At 42.4% G+C, this 18,320-nt stretch overlaps 1 protein-coding gene across 2 annotated transcripts in view; it reads right to left on the bottom strand.

Moving 5' to 3' along the window:
• The window catches only part of ric1 (RIC1 homolog, RAB6A GEF complex partner 1), a 45,389-nt gene that overhangs the window by 18,995 nt on the left and 8,074 nt on the right, over nt 1–18,320 (bottom strand). For both annotated transcript variants that reach the window (XM_086300770.1, XM_086300769.1), the window contains exon 3: nt 2,851–2,930. In XM_086300770.1, the coding sequence (XP_086156896.1) occupies nt 2,851–2,930 (80 nt within the window). The remainder of the gene's footprint in view (nt 1–2,850; nt 2,931–18,320) is intronic.

Raw genomic sequence — 18,320 nt, forward strand, 5'->3', positions numbered from 1 at the left:
CATAACATTACATAACCACCTTTCACTGTCAAAGTCTGCATCACAGACACAGTAAAAGATTAAACTGGCAACTGCAGTTGCCAGAGTGAATAAGTTAAGAGTTTTACTTCAAGGCAGCGTTTCCTGTTCTCTCTCTTATGGTTGACTGTATATGTAGACACAGGTGATGGAGACACAGCAGTTTAGCGAGGCAAACATCACTGACAGAAGAGGTAACCAGTGCAATCTGGGCCCTGTTCAACTAATCACTGCATATGTATATAAAGGATGAAAGTACCGACTGTAAAATCAAGAGAAAGGTTAGTGTCCTCCTGGTAAACACCAGCTTACACAGTGTATTTCTCAACCAGTTGCAGAGTGGTTGCAGGAGGGTACTTGCTGGTCACACAGAGGTACAGTGGGGCAAAAAAGTATTTAGTCAGCCACCGATTGTGCAAGTTCCCCCACTTAAAATGATGACAGAGGTCAGTAATTTGCACCAGAGGTACACTTCAACTGTGAGAGACAGAATGTGAAAAAAAAATCCATGAATCCACATGGTAGGATTTGTAAAGAATTTATTCGTAAATCAGGGTGGAAAATAAGTATTTGGTCACCTCAAACAAGGAAAATCTCTGGCTCTCACAGACCTGTAACGTCTTCTGTAAGAAGCTTTTCTGTCCCCCACTCGTTACCTGTATGAATGGCACCAGTTTGAACTCATCATCTGTATAAAAGACACCTGTCCACAGCCTCAAACAGTCAGACTCCAAACTCCGCCATGGCCAAGACCAAAGAGCTTTCGAAGGACACCAGGAAAAGTATTGTAGACCTGCACCAGACTGGGAAGAGTGAATCTACAATAGGCAAGCAGCTTGGTGTGAAAAAATCAACTGTGGGAGCAATCATCAGAAAATGGAAGACATACAAGACCACTGATAATCTCCCTCGATCTGGGGCTCCACGCAAGATCTCATCCCGTGGGGTCAAAATGATCATGAGAACGGTGAGCAAAGATCCCAGAACCACACGGGGGGACCTGGTGAATGACCTGCAGAGAGCTGGGACCAAAGTAACAAAGGTCACCATCAGTAACACACTACAACGGCAGGGAATCAAATCCCGCAGTGCCAGACGTGTTCCGCTGCTGAAGCCAGTGCATGTCCAGGCCCGTCTGAAGTTTGCCAGAGAGCACATGGATGATACAGCAGAGGATTGGGAGAATGTCATGTGGTCAGATGAAACCAAAGTAGAACTTTTTGGTATAAACTCAACTCGTCGTGTTTGGAGGAAGAAGAATACTGAGTTGCATCCCAAGAACACCATACCTACTGTGAAGCATGGGGGTGGAAACATCATGCTATGGGGCTGTTTTTCTGCCAAGGGGACAGGACGACTGATCCGTGTTAAGGACAGAATGAATGGGGCCATGTATCGTGAGATTTTGAGCCAAAACCTCCTTCCATCAGTGAGAACTTTGAAGATGAAACAAGGCTGGGTCTTCCAACATGACAATGATCCAAAACACACCGCCCGGGCAACAAAGGAGTGGCTCCGTAAGAAGCATTTGAAAGTCCTGGAGTGGCCTAGCCAGTCTCCAGACCTCAACCCCATAGAAAATCTGTGGCGGGAGTTGAAAGTCCGTGTTGCTCGGCGACAGCCCCAAAACATCACTGCTCTCGAGAAGATCTGCATGGAGGAATGGGCCAAAATACCAGCTACTGTGTGTGCAAACCTGGTAAAGACCTATAGTAAACGTTTGACCTCTGTTATTGCCAACAAAGGTTATGTTACAAAGTATTCAGTTGTATTTTTGTTATTGACCAAATACTTATTTTCCACCCTGATTTATGAATAAATTCTTTACAAATCCTACCATGTGGATTCATGGATTTGTTTTTCACATTCTGTCTCTCACAGTTGAAGTGTACCTCTGGTGCAAATTACTGACCTCTGTCATCATTTTAGGTGGGGGAACTTGCACAATCGGTGGCTGACTAAATACTTTTTTGCCCCACTGTATATGATGATGTACTGATAATGTCCTTGTGACTGATTTGGTAGCGCCTAGTTTGCATGGAAGACACTGACATGCCTTAAAAAAACAAACAAAAAAACCCACTCCAACGACTTGCTAAACAAAAGTGAAACTGTGAAGAAACCTGAAACACAAACTGTTTGCCTTTAAACTCACAGCTGTGGCCTTTATAACATGATGCTTGAAGCAGCAAGGTACAGCTTTTTCATTGAAGCAGAGGCTCTCCGATTGTAGTTTTTACCTGGTACAAGGTACTACCACCTAATTGAAACCCCACAAAAATGAGTCGCAAAAGCAATTACAAGGAGATTTTTTGTGATCTTTGTTACAGATTTCACTCAGCAGCAGGCAGCAACCACTTGCCAACAGCGAATCAGGGAATACAGATTTGGTTAGTGACCAGTCTCTAAGGCCTGTGTGGCTCATACTTCTGTTACTGCAAACCTGTTATGAAGAGTGAGGGGTGGATCTGCCTAAAACACCTAGCACAGTTGTGCAGATGGTCATTTGTGTTTCTCATGAGTGTCTTTTGATCTCAATTTTTTCCCCGCCTTCTATTTGTTGTGAGCGTTGCTGTTGTTCCCTTTTCTTTTCTGTGTCAACAGACTGTAGACAAGCCCACAAAATTCCCACCGTTCCTCTTTCTGTGTACCCAAAGACACAAATGGAGTGATGCTGCTTAAACCGCAGCAAAATGTCAATCACAAGGTAGGCTCGTCTTCAAGCACGCACTGTTTATAACCCTCTTTGATACTAATGGGGATCTTAAACACATTTATCAAACAATGGTTCGATAGCTCTTTAAAAGTAGTCTGAATGTGTGGCGCACTCACTTTGGATAGACAGGCTCATAGAGGTACTTGTCATCCCCTCCACCAAGCACATCAAACAAAAGGATGTAGCCTTTGGCAGTCTGAAAACAGAGAGGGGGGGAAAAGTCATTAAAACATCATAAACGTAACTGTTGACAGGAAAAATGAGGAAAAGGTGCGAGACAATAAGATGAGTGCCTTTTCAGACAACAACAGAAACTATAACAGATTAAGTCTGAAGCCCTTGTCAGTGACAGGTTTCTAATTTAGCACAGATAAAGTCTGACTAAGTAGCCTTTTTGCACATTTCTGTGAGTATATATGGACTTTACACAGTTTCTGCTCGTAATGTCTCACCATAATTTGGCTACAGTAAGAATCGAGCACTGTTGTTGTTGTTGTTGTTACAGTGAAACTGTTTCCATAGCTGGGCGCTCCTTTTCATGTGCCATCAGATCATGTCAATTAATAAAGAACACTTTATGAAGACTAGATAATGGAAGGAACAGAGAAAGAAAAGCCCACATCACAGCAGGAGGGTGGAGGAGGAAGCAAGGAAGGGAGGAAGCTTAAAATCACAGAACGGAAAACACTGAAGCTGCAGGTCTGGAACAACAGGTCTGCAATGACAATCACTGCAGACGTGGATAATTGTGATAAGTTTAAAGGCCTTTTATAATTAACGTTATTATGTTTTTATAATCATAGTGGTTATCTTAAGAAAAATGACGCAACTAGACCATCTGATGTGGTGTTCGGCTACAAGTATTACCTACACAAACATGCTAGAAAAAAAAATTTTTGATCAGGTTTTTCGGGTATTTAATTAATGCCCAAGTTGTTTTCCATATCTATATTTGTAACACCATCACAGACACAATAGAACAATAAACATCCAACTGCACACATCTGTGCCGCGACCCTTCATGGCACAAGCTTGAACCGTCTCAACTGTTGAGACAGTTCAAAGTTATATAGGCTAAGAAAAAACTGACAATCACAATTTTGTTAGCATTTCAAAACAGCCCATTTACACCGAAAGCTCTGTACAGCATTTTCTTGTACTTTTTCCACAACACACACGCAAAGAGCTCTGTAGGAAACGGCTGAAACTGAGAGCTTGTGGAATGAAACATGACACGAAACCTGATCTTGACTCCAGTGTCTGCGTTAACGATCCAAGGTTTGTATATAAAGACTGCTGCGGTGCTCGAATATGACCAAACTAAACTCAAATTCTTCTGCTTATGGTCTCCTGAGCTGAGCTCCAGTGTAGGGCAGTATTTTGCTCTGACTATGGCAGTAACCCTTTACGGTTTTACTAGTGTGGTGACAGTGCTGTTACTACAGCTTTAAGAAAAGCCAAGAGGAAGAAGAAAAGGTAATTTCCAGAAACCGACAAAGAGAGCCAGACTGAGGCCTGTTAAAGCCATCAGCAGCCTTGGATCTTGAAAATCTTAGTGATGGGTAAAAATAAGAAAAACTGCAAACCAACAGCACTGCAAAATGCATTAACTCTAAAAAAAGATCAGAATACAGTAACAAAAAAGGTCTGCTTCATACGCTCACTTCTCAAGACTCGCTCACAGAGACCTGAATGTGAAAACTAGAGATTTAAAGTATCATTTACAGGGTTCATTAATTAATGGATAACATTAAAACCAGAATGTTTCATAGCTTATAACCCATAAAACAACAAATCTGACTTTGACATCAAGCACAGTTTGTGTGCAGACCTGATTAGGTAATCACGGTATGCAAGTTTGATTAATTCTAGAGGATTACCAGCTATTCCTGTGAACTTACTGTGGCATAAGCTCGCCAGTCCTGTGCCTGGATGAGTTAAAAACAGATCCCCTGGCGATGGGATCACAGCAGCCTCATCACAGGTATTTTCTTGACCTTCCTACTTCTGCAGTACTATATTCACTACTTCTTGAGCTGATAATCTGCAAGTCTTCCAACAAGTCCTTCATTTTGATCTCAACTACACAGCTGTAAAGATTCATCTTGCACAGTGGGGATGCTACCACACGGAGAATCCAGACACACAAAACACCTGCCAACGTACTCAAAACCACCACTGTGGTAGTTACCCGTAAAACAGATGTTTCTCACGGCACCACATTTACCCTTGAAGACTGATTAAGGAATGAAGTGATGCTGCATTAAACATAACCTTCATAGATTACATTTTCATGTCTAAACAGTATGAGATAATCATCACTAATAAAAGTAAAAAGGCTGCACATGTGCACATGAAATCACCACACAAAGATGTTTACTTGAATCACAAAATACTCTACAAAAATGTAATGAATTGCTGAATCACCTGCACTTCATTTCCCCTCTATCATCATGATCTTCCCTTTAAGAGTGTATCAAGAGTCTAATTTACTGTGTAAGTGAATTAAAGAGGGATGAGTGGGCTTGGAGAATTCTCTGTTAGTCTGCTGAGGAAAATCATTGTGCATTCAGGCTACAGAGACAAAACAGCCTCTTCATCATTTTCATTTTAGCACTATATATAGTTTAGATGAACAGTAGTCTCATCACAATGACCTAGTTAGTTATAATAGCCTCACATGCTTGTGTGATCCACATACAAATACAAGCATTTACAGAGTTCACCCTCCAGCAAAGGATGCACAATTCTTCACATCTACTATTGTAACAGCAGAAAATGTTTGGAATTTGTTAAACCGCTTGAGTTTTCAGACTTGTGGCAAAGCCTTCTGTTAAAGACTATAATTTTATCATCGAGAGCCATAAATTTAAATATAGTTATGTGGCTCAGTTACAAAAACCTTCTGCAGCATTGGGGAAGGCGCAAATCAAGCAGGAATAGAAACGGACAGTGTGGAGGGCAATGAGAAATATGGCACACAGCCAGTTATAACATGGAGTAAACAAACAAGGCTTTCTCCCCCCGAGGAAATTTATAAAAATGGAAATGCGAGGGACACTAGCATGTGAACTGCAGGGAATCTCGCTGAAATATCAAAGATGGGAGGGAAGCTGCAGAAGCAGAAAAACTTGGCAACTCATGATGAACTTCAGTAGTGTCCCCCACTCTTATCATCTCCTCCCTTTAACCTGTAGTTTTGATCACACTAACACATAAAAGCGCTCAGACATCCATTCATCCATTCATGGGCCTTTGATTAGCTTTATTTCAACCTGTCCTATCTGATAAGTGAGCGCTCGTGATGAAAGCAATTGCAGACGAAGGCCTCAATTGGGATGCATCCCGTGTTTCTAGGACTCTTGGTGGGTTCACACATGCACATATAACAGTACAGGAAGAGGCAGGATGCCAGTCATTCTCAGCTGAAACCCAATAAACAAGCAGGCACTGCAATTCAAAGGCAGTCAGTGACCCAGGGCAGGGGAAGTTGCTAGTCACTTTTGTTTTTTCCATCTATGCCGTCTCACTAATAGCAGTCACAAACTCAAGCTGCAGCATTTATGGACAACAGTGAGGCCCTGAAATGTTTTTAAACAGGCCTGTAAAACAGGATGCATCTAAAGAAACCTCAGAGTAACAGGTTTGGTATCCTATTGTGCTCATGTTGTGATCAGTAGAGTCTTATGAAAAAGTGAATCACATGAGAGAAATCTATCATTTATTATCAAATGACTTCAGTGCACTGGTGTGTTGCTTTCACTTTTGTCACTTAAATCGTCCTCTTCTTCAGCTTGATAGCACAAGCTGTGACTTAGCATTGTATTTAAAAAAGACAAGAAAAAGAGGAAGATCAGAAAGGACAGACTAAAGGACAAAAAAGTCAAATAAAGAGAGGAAGAAACCCACTCAAACACTGAAATGAAAAGTGGGAAATAGCTGACTGCTAAGTGCTCCAGTTCAGTGTTGCAAGCGGAACGAAAGACTTTGAAAGTTGTTGCTGCAAAAGTAACAAGTCAGCAGAAAGAGTGTACACAGAAAGCACGATGAGCTGCTCTTCTGCATGTCTGAACAGGCTCCACAAGTACACAGGAACATAAACTCGAGGGAACACCGCAGTGTTAAGTGCATTATAACAAAAAAAGAGAAGAGAAAAAAATGGATGCAAACTATTACGATCTGCAAATATTAGATACCTTTCAGTTTGGATTACAAACAAGTATAAATAATGCAATAGCAGAGCACAGATGTGTAAAGTTGATCTACAGCTCTTGCGTGTTAAGTCTTACCGAGTGTGGTTTCAAGGTACACACAGATGTTAACAGTCCTAAATGAACCATGGCAAGTCTAGCTATCTGAACGGCAATCAGTGTGCTGCTCTTGATGAACAACTACAAGACTGGTGACGATAACAGACCTAAATCGCCATTATTTTCGTGGCAGATAAGGAAATATGTGCGGTAGGTAAATCTTGTGTATCTCTGAGTTTAACACTCAGAAGAGTAGAAGTGCCAGGTGAACGGAGGCAAAATGGGCGCTGTTTAAATGTGGAAATTCATATTGATTTAATCATTAGCATCGTAAACAGTAAGCACATTTCTTTTTTAATAAACCATTGGAAATAAATCAAAATGCAACATTTCTTTGTGATCAAGGAGTGGCCACAACAAAAAGCAAAATCTGATACAACCTGCAGTCTCAGAACAAAACATGAAGCGGCTGGAAAAACCAAAAACCAAAAAAAAAAAAACCTGTCCATTTCTTTCTGTCACGTTTTGTTTTGAGAGTTTTTTGTGTCAGTGAACACTGACAGCTTGAAAGGAATGCATTTCAATAGGAAGTAGATTTCATGTCAGGAGCAGGTATTTTGTCCAGAGAAAGCGGGTAGGTGTCACCATGGCAACCCAGAAAATAAAGCTTTAAAAGAAGTGGAACCTGATCTTTTTTTTCTAAGCTAAATACTGGCGTGTTTTAGAGTGATACGAACGAACGTCTGTGACGTGCATCACTCAAACCTGGGTCTTCGTGAGTGGTGGCAAAATGATTTGCTCCACCTCCACCCTCCAAATGCCTTTTAAAAGTGGAAAGCATTTCATGTCTATGGACATGAATTTGTACATATAAAAAGAGACAGATGAAAAGTCATGTTCAAGGACACAAATATAAGACTGGAAATTTGTTATGCGGAACATGAATCACTAGATTAAATGTTGTGGCAATTTCATAAACTGTCGTGAGACTGGGTTGTTACAGCAAAGAGAGCTCTCTGGTACTGGTATGATACTAAATTTTATAATCTGGTTTTTACTTAAAGAAATATGAAGATTTATTGTCTCAGAAAATTAAGATATGTTTAACAGTAGTGAGTTACTAAGGTCATACACAGGGTGCATTTCTCTAAGTCTAGACTTTCTGAATTGTATCCAGAAGTGGAAAATAAATGCGATAAATGCCATCGTTCTCCTTGTCACCTTAGCCACATGTTTTTTCTGTGTCCTGAGCTACAAGGTTTCTGGACAGGGTATTTTGCTATTATGTCAACTGTTCTTGGGGTAGCTCTTCATCCTTGTCCTCTGATTGCTGTATTTGGGATTCCTGTTCGCTCACTTACACTTGATTCCACACAAAAGGATATTATAGCTTTCACATCCCTATTAGCGAGACGTCTAATATTGTTGCATTGGAAGTCTGTTCAGTATCCTACTATTTCCCGGTGGCTTAAAGATGTCATGTTTTTTTTTTTAAAACTTGAAAAATTAAATATACGTTGAGAGGTTGCACAGCCAAATTTTTTCACAAGTGGCAACCCTTTATCTCTTATTTTGCTAGTCTAGAGGAATTGCCTGTTTAAATGCACTTCTGTTACTGTTATATTCCTCTCACATGTTTGATGGCTGTGTTTTAGAATGCGTTGTTTTATATAAGTTTATTTACTTAGGAAAATGAAGAAGGGTTGATTGTATTTCGGTAACCGCAAGTACTGTTGTTTTTTTTTCAATAAAAATATTTTCAAAAAAACAGTAGTGAGTTACATCAACTTATTATGGATGTCTAAAGAAGCTAAAATCACATAATCTTAATTCACACTGCTAAAAAAATTAAAGAAACTTTGAAAACACATCAGACCTCAGGAGGAAAAAACCTGTGCTGGGATATTTACACTGATATGGACTGGTAAAGATGTCAGAAATAAGAGGATGCGCCATCGTTTGATGGTAATAAAAATGATCATCTTATAGAGGGCTGAGTTTAAAGCAACTCTAAAAATCAAAGTGACATAAATTAGGAAAAAAAAATAATAATAATAATAAAAAATAAAAAAAAACGCAAACTCTGATTGCAAAAACTCAAAATGGAATTCAGTAGTTCCCCTTCAGTCGATTCACTCGGTACAACACGTAAGAATGGGATATCATGCCCTCGCGTGTCCTGGCTGAAGAAACCTTTATTCACGCCTTTAAGGCAGATGACGTGTGATGACACGCGCACGGCCCCGCCTGCACATATAGCATCACAGTCATCCCTCAGTTCTTACGCTCTTCACCTCGCTGAATCCGCGCTTTCCAGCCACGCACGTTTGTCGGAGCACAGAGTGGCCGCGTTTCATCGCTGCCTCGCTCAGTTTAATCTCTAAGAGCCACCCATGTCCCGGGCCACCCAAACCTGGGGCCGGACCTTCTCTCCAGGGGGGGTCCTCTGGTGAGAGAACAGAGGTTACACCCTTTAATAGTGGCTCAGATTTGGGACCTAGATACCCTGGAAGCAAATAGATATTTTTGCTTCCAGGGTAAATACTCACTGCCCCCTGTTCTTCTCCATAATTGACCATGATGCACCCTTGGGCTTGGATGCGCTAGCGCACCAATGGCCAGACGTGCTCCTGTATGCATTTCCCCCAGTAGAAATTATATCTCCAGTTCTAGAGAGAGCGCGTCGGCATTCCCTCTCTCTGATTCTAGTGGCCCCTTGGTGGCCCACAAGGTCGTGGTATGCAGAGATAATCAGCCTGCTAGCAGCGAGTCCTTGGCAGCTTCCTCTCCACAGGGATCTCCCCTCTCAGGCTTGTGCAGAAGTGTTTCATCCGTGCCCAGACCTGTGGCGCCTTCATGCTTACCTGCTGAGAGGTTAAACTTGATTGCTAAGGGTTTGCCACCTAGTGTGATAGCGACAATTCAGAGCGCTAGGGCCTCATCTACTAGAGGCTTGTACGCTTACAAATGGCGAGCCTTCGAGCAATGGTGCCAGGACCGCCACACTCCCATTTCAGTGCTCTATTGTGGATGTTTTGACATTCCTGCAGGAGCTGCTGGATAAGGGCCTTTCATTTTCGACAATTAAGGTTTATTTAGCAGCTATATCTGCTTGTCATATTGGCTTTGACGGGGTGACACTAGGTGCACATCCCCTCGCCATACGTTTTCTGAAAGGAGTTCACCGGCTGAGGCCCGTGCTTAAGTCCAGTGTCCCTGCTTGGGACTTGTCTTTGGTGCTGGAGGCCCTTTGTAGCCCCCGTTTGAACCCATTGAGTCTGTGGATATGAAATTTCTTTCATATAAGACTGCATTACTTCTCGCTTTGGCAAAGCGAGTGGGTGACCTTCATGCGCTGTCTGTGCATCCCTCCTGCACACAGTTCTCTCCTGATGGCCACGAGGTCGTATTGCGTCCAAATGCTGCCTATTTTCCCAAGATCATGCCTGCATTTTATAGCTCAATGGAGTTTGAGTTGCTGAGCTTTTGCTCCCCTCCTTTTGCATCTGAGGAGCAGAGGAGGATGCATTCTCTTTGTCCAGTGCATGTGCTACGCACCTACATTGAGCGCACTCAGAATGTGCGTTTAAGTGACCAGCTGTTTGTCTGCTTCGCTAATCCAAATAGAGGTAGAGCTCTGTCGAAACCGAGGCTGTCCCACTGGATTATAGAAGCTATCTCACTGGCATACGGCACCAGAGGTCTTGCTTTGCCCCACGGGGTGAGAGCTCATTCCACCAGGGGGATGGCGACCTCATGAGCTCTTTTTAAAGGGGTGCCTGTAGCTGATATTTGTGCGGCAGCTAGTTGGGCATCACCGCACACTTTTGTGCGGTTTTATCGGTTGGACGTTACAGCCCCTTCGGTGGCTCATGCTGTCCTTTCCGCTGGGTCTACCACTCACTAAAGATGTGGTGGTCCGATTCCGGTTCGGTGGCTGCTCTGCAGGGCATGTATATATGTCCTATACTTATGTGTTGTACCGAGTGAATCGACTGAAAGGGAACGAATAGTTATGTCTATAACTTCTGTTCCCTGAAGGAGAGAAATGAGGTACAACACAAGGTGGCCCCACTGAGCAGTTTGGCTCGGTGAAGAGCGGCTATCAAACTGAGGGATGACTGTGATGACAGCGGCTATATATGCAGGCGGGGCCGTGCGCGTGTCATCACACGTCATCTGCCTTAAAGGCGTGAATAAAGGTTTCTTCAGCCAAGACACGCGAGGGCGTGATATCCCATACTTATGTGTTGTACCTCTTTCCTCTCCTTCAGGGAACAGAAGTTATAGACATAACTATTCATTTGTATGGGGCTTATATGCTTGAGTGCTTGCTTTACAGCATCGGGGCATGCGCCTAATGAGACGATGGATGGCATCCTGGGGCATCTCCTCCCAGATCGGGACTAGAGCATAATTAAGCTCCTGGACAGTCTCACACTGAACCTGGCAGCATCAGGTGGGTCAAAACATAACAATACACAGTCCCATGCGAGCCCAACTAAACCGGTCATGCTGACCAATGTTCCAGGCAGCACAACATTCTCCACGGCTTCTCCAGACTCAAGGTTAACCTGCTCTCGTCTGTGAAAAGCGCAGAGCGTGAGTGGTGGACCTGCCAATCCTGGTATTTTATGGCAAGCTGGCTCCACAGTGCCGCACAGGGAGCACAGAAGCCACTAGAGGACGTCAGGCCCTCAGGCCACCCTCATCAAGTCTGTTTCTGATTGTTTGGTTTGTTTTTTGTTGCATTCCTGTGCCCAGTACACTTACACACTGACCCGACTGGGAAACAGTCATCGCTATGAGAGTCTCACTCTTAGGGCCTGTAACAGCCCAACACCGGAAACCACTACTTACATCCACTAGTATAAACACCTAAACAACACATAACTGAAATCAAGATCACAGCACCAGTCACATGACTCTTTGTGCAGAGGAGTTCATTACTTCAAAAATAAAGCTCAAATTATTAACTGCAACAAGTGTACCAAACTACACTTGACAAAAAGTAACAGTAACTCAATATAAGTTGTAAACTAAATGCACCAACAATATATAGTTATAGGATGTTATCATATATGATATAGTTTTATAGTTATAATTATGTAGTTATGTAATAACTACATAACGGGGCGACGGTGGCTCAGGGGGTTGGGAATCGCATCTGTAACCGGAAGGTCGCCAGTTCGATCCCTGGGCTCTCTGTCCTGGTCGTTGTGTCCTTGGGCAAGACACTTTACCCTACTTGCCTACTGGTGTTGGCCAGAGGGGCCGATGGCGCGATATGGCAGCCTCGCTTCTGTCAGTCTGCCCCAGGGCAGCTGTGGCTACAACTGTAGCTTGCCTCCACCAGTGTATGAATGTGAGAGTGAATGAATAGTGGTATTGTAAAGCACTTTGGGTGCCTAGAAAAGCGCTATATAAATCGAATCCATTATTATTATTATTATTATATTAATTATATAGGACATAATCACATTTATATATAGCTATATTACAGCTATATTTTAGTTATAGGACATAGTTTACGGTTACTTTTATATAGCGCTTTTCCGCATTAACTGAGCATCTAAAGCACTTTTTATAACAAGCCACATTATCCCATAGACACGAACATGCACAATCGCACACGCATTATATAAACACACAGAATGTTAAAGATAAAACAGGAATGAGCGCTGCCTGTGTTTACAAAATATGATACAGTGCTGAAACTGCTGACTCTTTACTTTTAGCTTTCAGTTCCTTCTTTAAAAACCAAAATAAAACGAAACCCTTTTGACCCTAATCCTTTTTCATTTTAGAATGTGTTTATAAATGTATGCTAGTAATATAACTATGTATGTTGTGCATCTGTGTGATAGAAAATTGCACCGTATTCTTGGTCAGTCTTTGGTGAAAACACTTTCCTGAGTGCTGCAGTGTGAGAGACTAAAAACAGAGAGGGAACACGTTGGCCTCGGAAAGATCCCAAAACACACACACACGAGAAAAGCTAAATGGTAAGAAGTATTTCCCGTGTCTGAAGAACGTCATCCTTTCTTGACGCCAACCACACGCAGAAGTCCATCCCTCTCCCTGCTCTGTCAGTTGCTTTACTTATTTCTCTGTCATTCTCATACTCACAGACACACACTGAGCTAAAGATAGTCATAGCTATGGTTTAGTTAGCCTCAAGGCCTGCAGTCAAACATCTGGAAAACAGCTGGTAGCTGAATTAAGGACTACTGCCTGGGCAATGGTGGCTTTTATTGTTCTGCAGTCCAAATCTGTTCCCTCTATAATTAAACTGCAGTGCTAATGAAGGTGTGAGGATTTATGGCATTGTGAATAAGCAGCTTGTCAAGACACCACAAATCCTGTGAATGCTTCAAGCAAACTTGAGACCTGTAAGCCTCGATGACTTCTTATGGTTGCATCATCTTTGCCAAACAAATGAAGTGCATGAACATAACTCCTTTCAGCAGTAAGTAAACCCAGGAAGTGAGTGGTGTGTGGGCCCTAGTATTTTTAACTTCTGCACCTGCTCCCTGTTGTGCCGACAGACCGAGCCTGGGACTTACTGCTTTCTCAGACACGTTCATAACATTCATTCATGTATACTTTGGCACTCTTGCAGCAAGGAAAAAAGGTGAGTGAGAAAGAGAGGTGAGATTATTGCACTAATATTTGTTCCACTGTCTTTTGGGTGGGGGGTGGGGGGGGATTACCAGCATATTCCCCATATTTTCTAGCTCGGAAGATGTAAAAGCCAATCAGAAAATAGCATCTGCTGAATAAGCGTATCTGCTTTGCACACTGCAGTATTTGTACACTGGAGCAGCTTCTTTAACACCTGATTCTGCAGAACGGATTCAAGAACAAGAGGTAGTGTTTTGGGACAAACGAGCACACTGCCACACCTCTGAACAATGTATTGTGCCCTTGACAGTTTTTTTACATGGAAATGCAAGGGAATCTAACTAAGGTATACCAAACTCCACAAAACACAAACAGGGGATATTCTGCCATTTATAGCCAAGTGGCAAAGTGACCATACATAGCATTATTTGAGACAGATTTTACAGAAATTTTACAGACGTGAGCATCAGAATGGAGAAGAAAGAAAACTTTGAATGTGGTTGCTGGTGGACTGAGTATTTCAGAAACTGCTGGGACTTTCCTGCACAACCATCTCTAGAGCTTACAGAGAATGGTTGGAACAAGAGAAAATGTCCAGTTAGCAGCAGCTCTCTGGGTGAAAAATGTCTTGTTAACACCACAGGTCGAAGGAGAATAGCCAAACTACTTCAACATCCATCCCTACGTGACCACAATGATGGTGCCTTCCAGCAGATTAACAAACCATGTCATGATGTTCAGATCATCTCAAATTGTTTTCTTGACATCAAAACGAGTTTTCTGCACTCAAATGACCTCCACAGTCTCCACATGTCAATACAAAAGAGCACCTTTGGCATGTTGTGAAATTAGAGAATTGCATCATGTATCACCTAACAAATCTGCATCAAGCCCGTGATGCTGCGTGATGCCTTCATTTCAATGTGGACCAAAATCTCATAGGAATTTTTCCAGCACCTTCTTGAATATATGCTGTGAAGAATAAAGGCAGTTCTGAAGGCAAAAGTGGGTCCAACCCAGAACTAGCAAGGTGTAACTAATAAAGTGGCCAGTTAGTGTATATATTAAGAAAAAACTCAAAGTACATATAAAAATTACACAATTAAAACTCCTCATCCTCTGGCTGCATGCCTCTGCAAGCATGGATACTAGCACACCCAAACACAAAGCAGTGGATTTTTTGGAGCAGACACTAATGATCCTAATGAATCAATGCTCTGTGTGCCGGTTGTTTTGATGCCTATCCTTTTGTTTTCTGTCTTGGCAGTCGTGCTATGTGTTGCTGATCACATGGCCTTTAGAACCCGCTTGACTCATCTTCTGACTTAGACACTTGTTTTGTGAGGTTACTCAACCTGACACTTCCATCAGACAGTTATCCCAGTAGCTCAGCTAACAATCATGACCAACTGTAACCAATGACTTCCTGTATGTACAGTAGGCATTCCTGCTCAGGTATCAAGGTAGGAAATTTTGAATGGAACTAGATGATAATATATGAGATGAGCTCCTATCAAACATTTATCCCCACAAGCTCTATCTTATCTTGCATGCAAAAAGAGAAACAGCCCGATTCCACTAACACTGCTCATCCTTCTTTATGTGCATCAGTATGTTTGATAGAACAGATGCAACGTCCGTCTGTTACGTTGCTGAAGAAGACATTAGTTCAACACAGAGAGGGGTCACAGGCAACATGTACCAGTGATTACAATTGAAAATGTATACTTTACAGCGTGCAGATGTACACGCACACACACACACACGCACACACACACACACACACACACACACACACTTTTAAGATGTGGAGATGTGACAGTAAAGGAAATATCTGTCTAAACTAATATCAATAAGCATGTGTGCTTAAATGCTAACAGATGGTGGAAGAACATTTCATCTCCGCAGACATTACCATGTTTTCTACGTCCTATCTGACAGGGGAGTAACATGGTAAGATCCTCTGGACAATTATAACATCTCTACAAACGTGATATCATTTTGTACAACTTCTAATCTACTTATTAGTGCTCTTTAACATAAAATTTCTTTTTTTTTTTTTTGGTCACCAAAATGATTTTTGTCCTAATAGTGAAACCCCACTCCCAAACAAATCCAAATTTGAAGGCTTGAGTGGTGGGGTGGGGGAGTGAATCACTCCACCATTCCCAAATTATCATTAAAATGGTTACATTTAAGCAACAAAAACTCACACAAAAATATGGTTTGAGTTGCCATTTCTTTAAAGCTTTATCGTCTCTGTTACCATAATAAAGCATGGCCACTGAAGAATCTAGACAACGTGCTACAGACACAAAATATACTTCCTCTTGATATACGTTAGTTATAAGGTCGTCCCTGATGTCCATAAAAAGAGTCAAATAAATCGATATTTTTTGTGACCATTTAATTTTTATTTTTATTTTTTTGCAATGAGGCCAGGCTGGTTTGGCAGGGCATTACAGTTCCACTTTGGCAGAGAACAATTTGCTTCACTTCAAGCCAACTGCATACTTAATCAGTGTTCAGCAAAGGATAAAGTATGACACTATAGATTAGGAGCAAAGTGTAACCACAGCACAGACATTGTTGCGTCACTGTAAAATCCTTTCTGTTCTTCCGCAACTAGTCCCCCTTCGACATTCCCTGTGCTTTTCAGCACGCTGAGCCCCTCTCAAGTTAATCTTGTCTAAATTATCTCTAACTGTCGACACTTTTACAATTCTTCGCGTCGTTGTTGATGTTTTGCCGTTATTTACTTAAACAGCTGCAGTAGACTTTTTGAATGCTGCAGGCTATTCCGTTCGTGCAGCATTAAACCCGGAGCTGCTTGTGGCCTTTTGAAAGTTGTAGACCTGACACAAGTCAAAGCGTGTTTAGCTTCAAACTTGCTTTTTTGAAACACGTGGACATGACAGTATGTCAAGAGTTCATGTTTTTCAATCAAAAACGCCAGAATTGTGAACACTGATGTACAAATACTCACAACAGGTACCCAAAATGATCTTTAAAATATCTATTATTGAATAGCGAGGCCATATGGTTTATGTCGCTTGTGCGATTCTGCCTTATTTTTATCCACAAAGTGTTATTTTTCTTGACTTAATGTTATATTTACTGTTATATTATAGACCTTAAACATGCAAACTTCACAGTAATATCACACCATAGTTAACGCTGCAGTATGTGTGACTGAAAGTGATGTCTGATGACGTGGACTGCTCAGCAACTGTGTTTCAGTGCTATTGCCGTCATTCACCTCCTACATCGTTCCCTCGCTCACCTGGAGACCGCTGGGAGCACTGTGAGAATCATGTTCTTTGATTTCTCCAGTGCCTTCAACACTATTCTTCCCACGGTCCTGAAGGACAAGTTGGAGAACTCTGGAGTGGACCATCACCTCACTACCTGAATTTTGGACTACCTCACCGACCGACCACAGTATGTGAGGACTCAGGGCTGTGTGTCGGACAGAGTCGTCTGCAGTACGGGGGCCCCACAGGGAACGGTTCTGGCTCTGTTCCTCTTCACCATCTACACTGCAGACTTCTCCCACAACTCCACCCAGTGTTTTCTGCAGAAGTTCTCTGATGACTCTGCAATAGTCGGCCTCATCACTGATGGGGACGACAAGGAGTACAGAGGACTGACTCAAGACTTTGTGGACTGGTGCCAGCTGAACTACCTACAGATCAACACCAGTAAAACCAAGGAGCTGGTGGTAGACTTCCGCAGGCACAAACATCCTCCACTGCAACCACTGAACATCCAAGGTATGGACAAGCTGTGGACAGCTACAGGTACCTTGGTGTTCATCTGAACAACAAACTGGACTGGACTCATAATTCAGACGCCCTCTACAGGAAAGGTCAGAGCAGGCTGTACCTGCTGCGGAGGTCTTTTGGAGTGGAGGGCCCACTCCTGAAGACCTTCTATGACTCTGTGGTGGCCTCAGCCATCTTTTATGGTGTGGTCTGCTGGGGTGGCAACATCTCTGCTGGGGATAGGAAGAGACTGAACAGGCTGATCCGCAGGGCCATCTCTGTTCTAGGATGCCCTCTGGACCCAGTGAAGGTGGTGAGTGACAGGAGAATGGTGGCTAAGCTTTCATCCCTGTTGGACAACATCTCCCACCCCATGCAGGAGACTCTGACAGCACTGAGCAGCTCCTTCAGTGGCAGGCTGAAGGAGACAGAGACGGAGAGATTTCGCAGGTCTTTCCTCCCCACTGCTGTCAGACTCCACAACAAAGACTTCAACTGATCAAACACATTATTAGTCATACTAATATTATTGTAAAAGTGCTACATCCACAAGCATCTTAGAACCACTAATTAAATCTCCATATGTAACAAATCCCAACAGTCATCATCTGTGTCTATCAAATATTGAGATTCACTGGTAAGAAAAGTGATTAATGTTGCACAAACTAACCATAATACACATAAAGATGTTATTAGCGATTTCAGACAGTCATGTAAAACACCGATCCCAGCATAAACTTTTACTTCAACCGCGCATGTACAGTGGGGCAAAAAAGTATTTAGTCAGCCACCGATTGTGCAAGTTCCCCCACCTAAAATGATGTCAGAGGTCAGTAATTTGCACCAGAGGTACACTTCAACTGTGAGAGACAGAATGTGAAAAAAAAATCCATGAATCCACATGGTAGGATTTGTAAAGAATTTATTCGTAAATCAGGGTGGAAAATA

The sequence above is a fragment of the Aulonocara sp. 'chitande type north' Nkhata Bay genome, linkage group LG7 (assembly GCF_057382095.1).
Source record: "Aulonocara sp. 'chitande type north' Nkhata Bay isolate Kocher_YH1m ecotype deep benthic linkage group LG7, A_spYH_male_GT1.1, whole genome shotgun sequence".
Taxonomy (NCBI): Eukaryota; Metazoa; Chordata; class Actinopteri; order Cichliformes; family Cichlidae; genus Aulonocara; species Aulonocara sp. 'chitande type north' Nkhata Bay.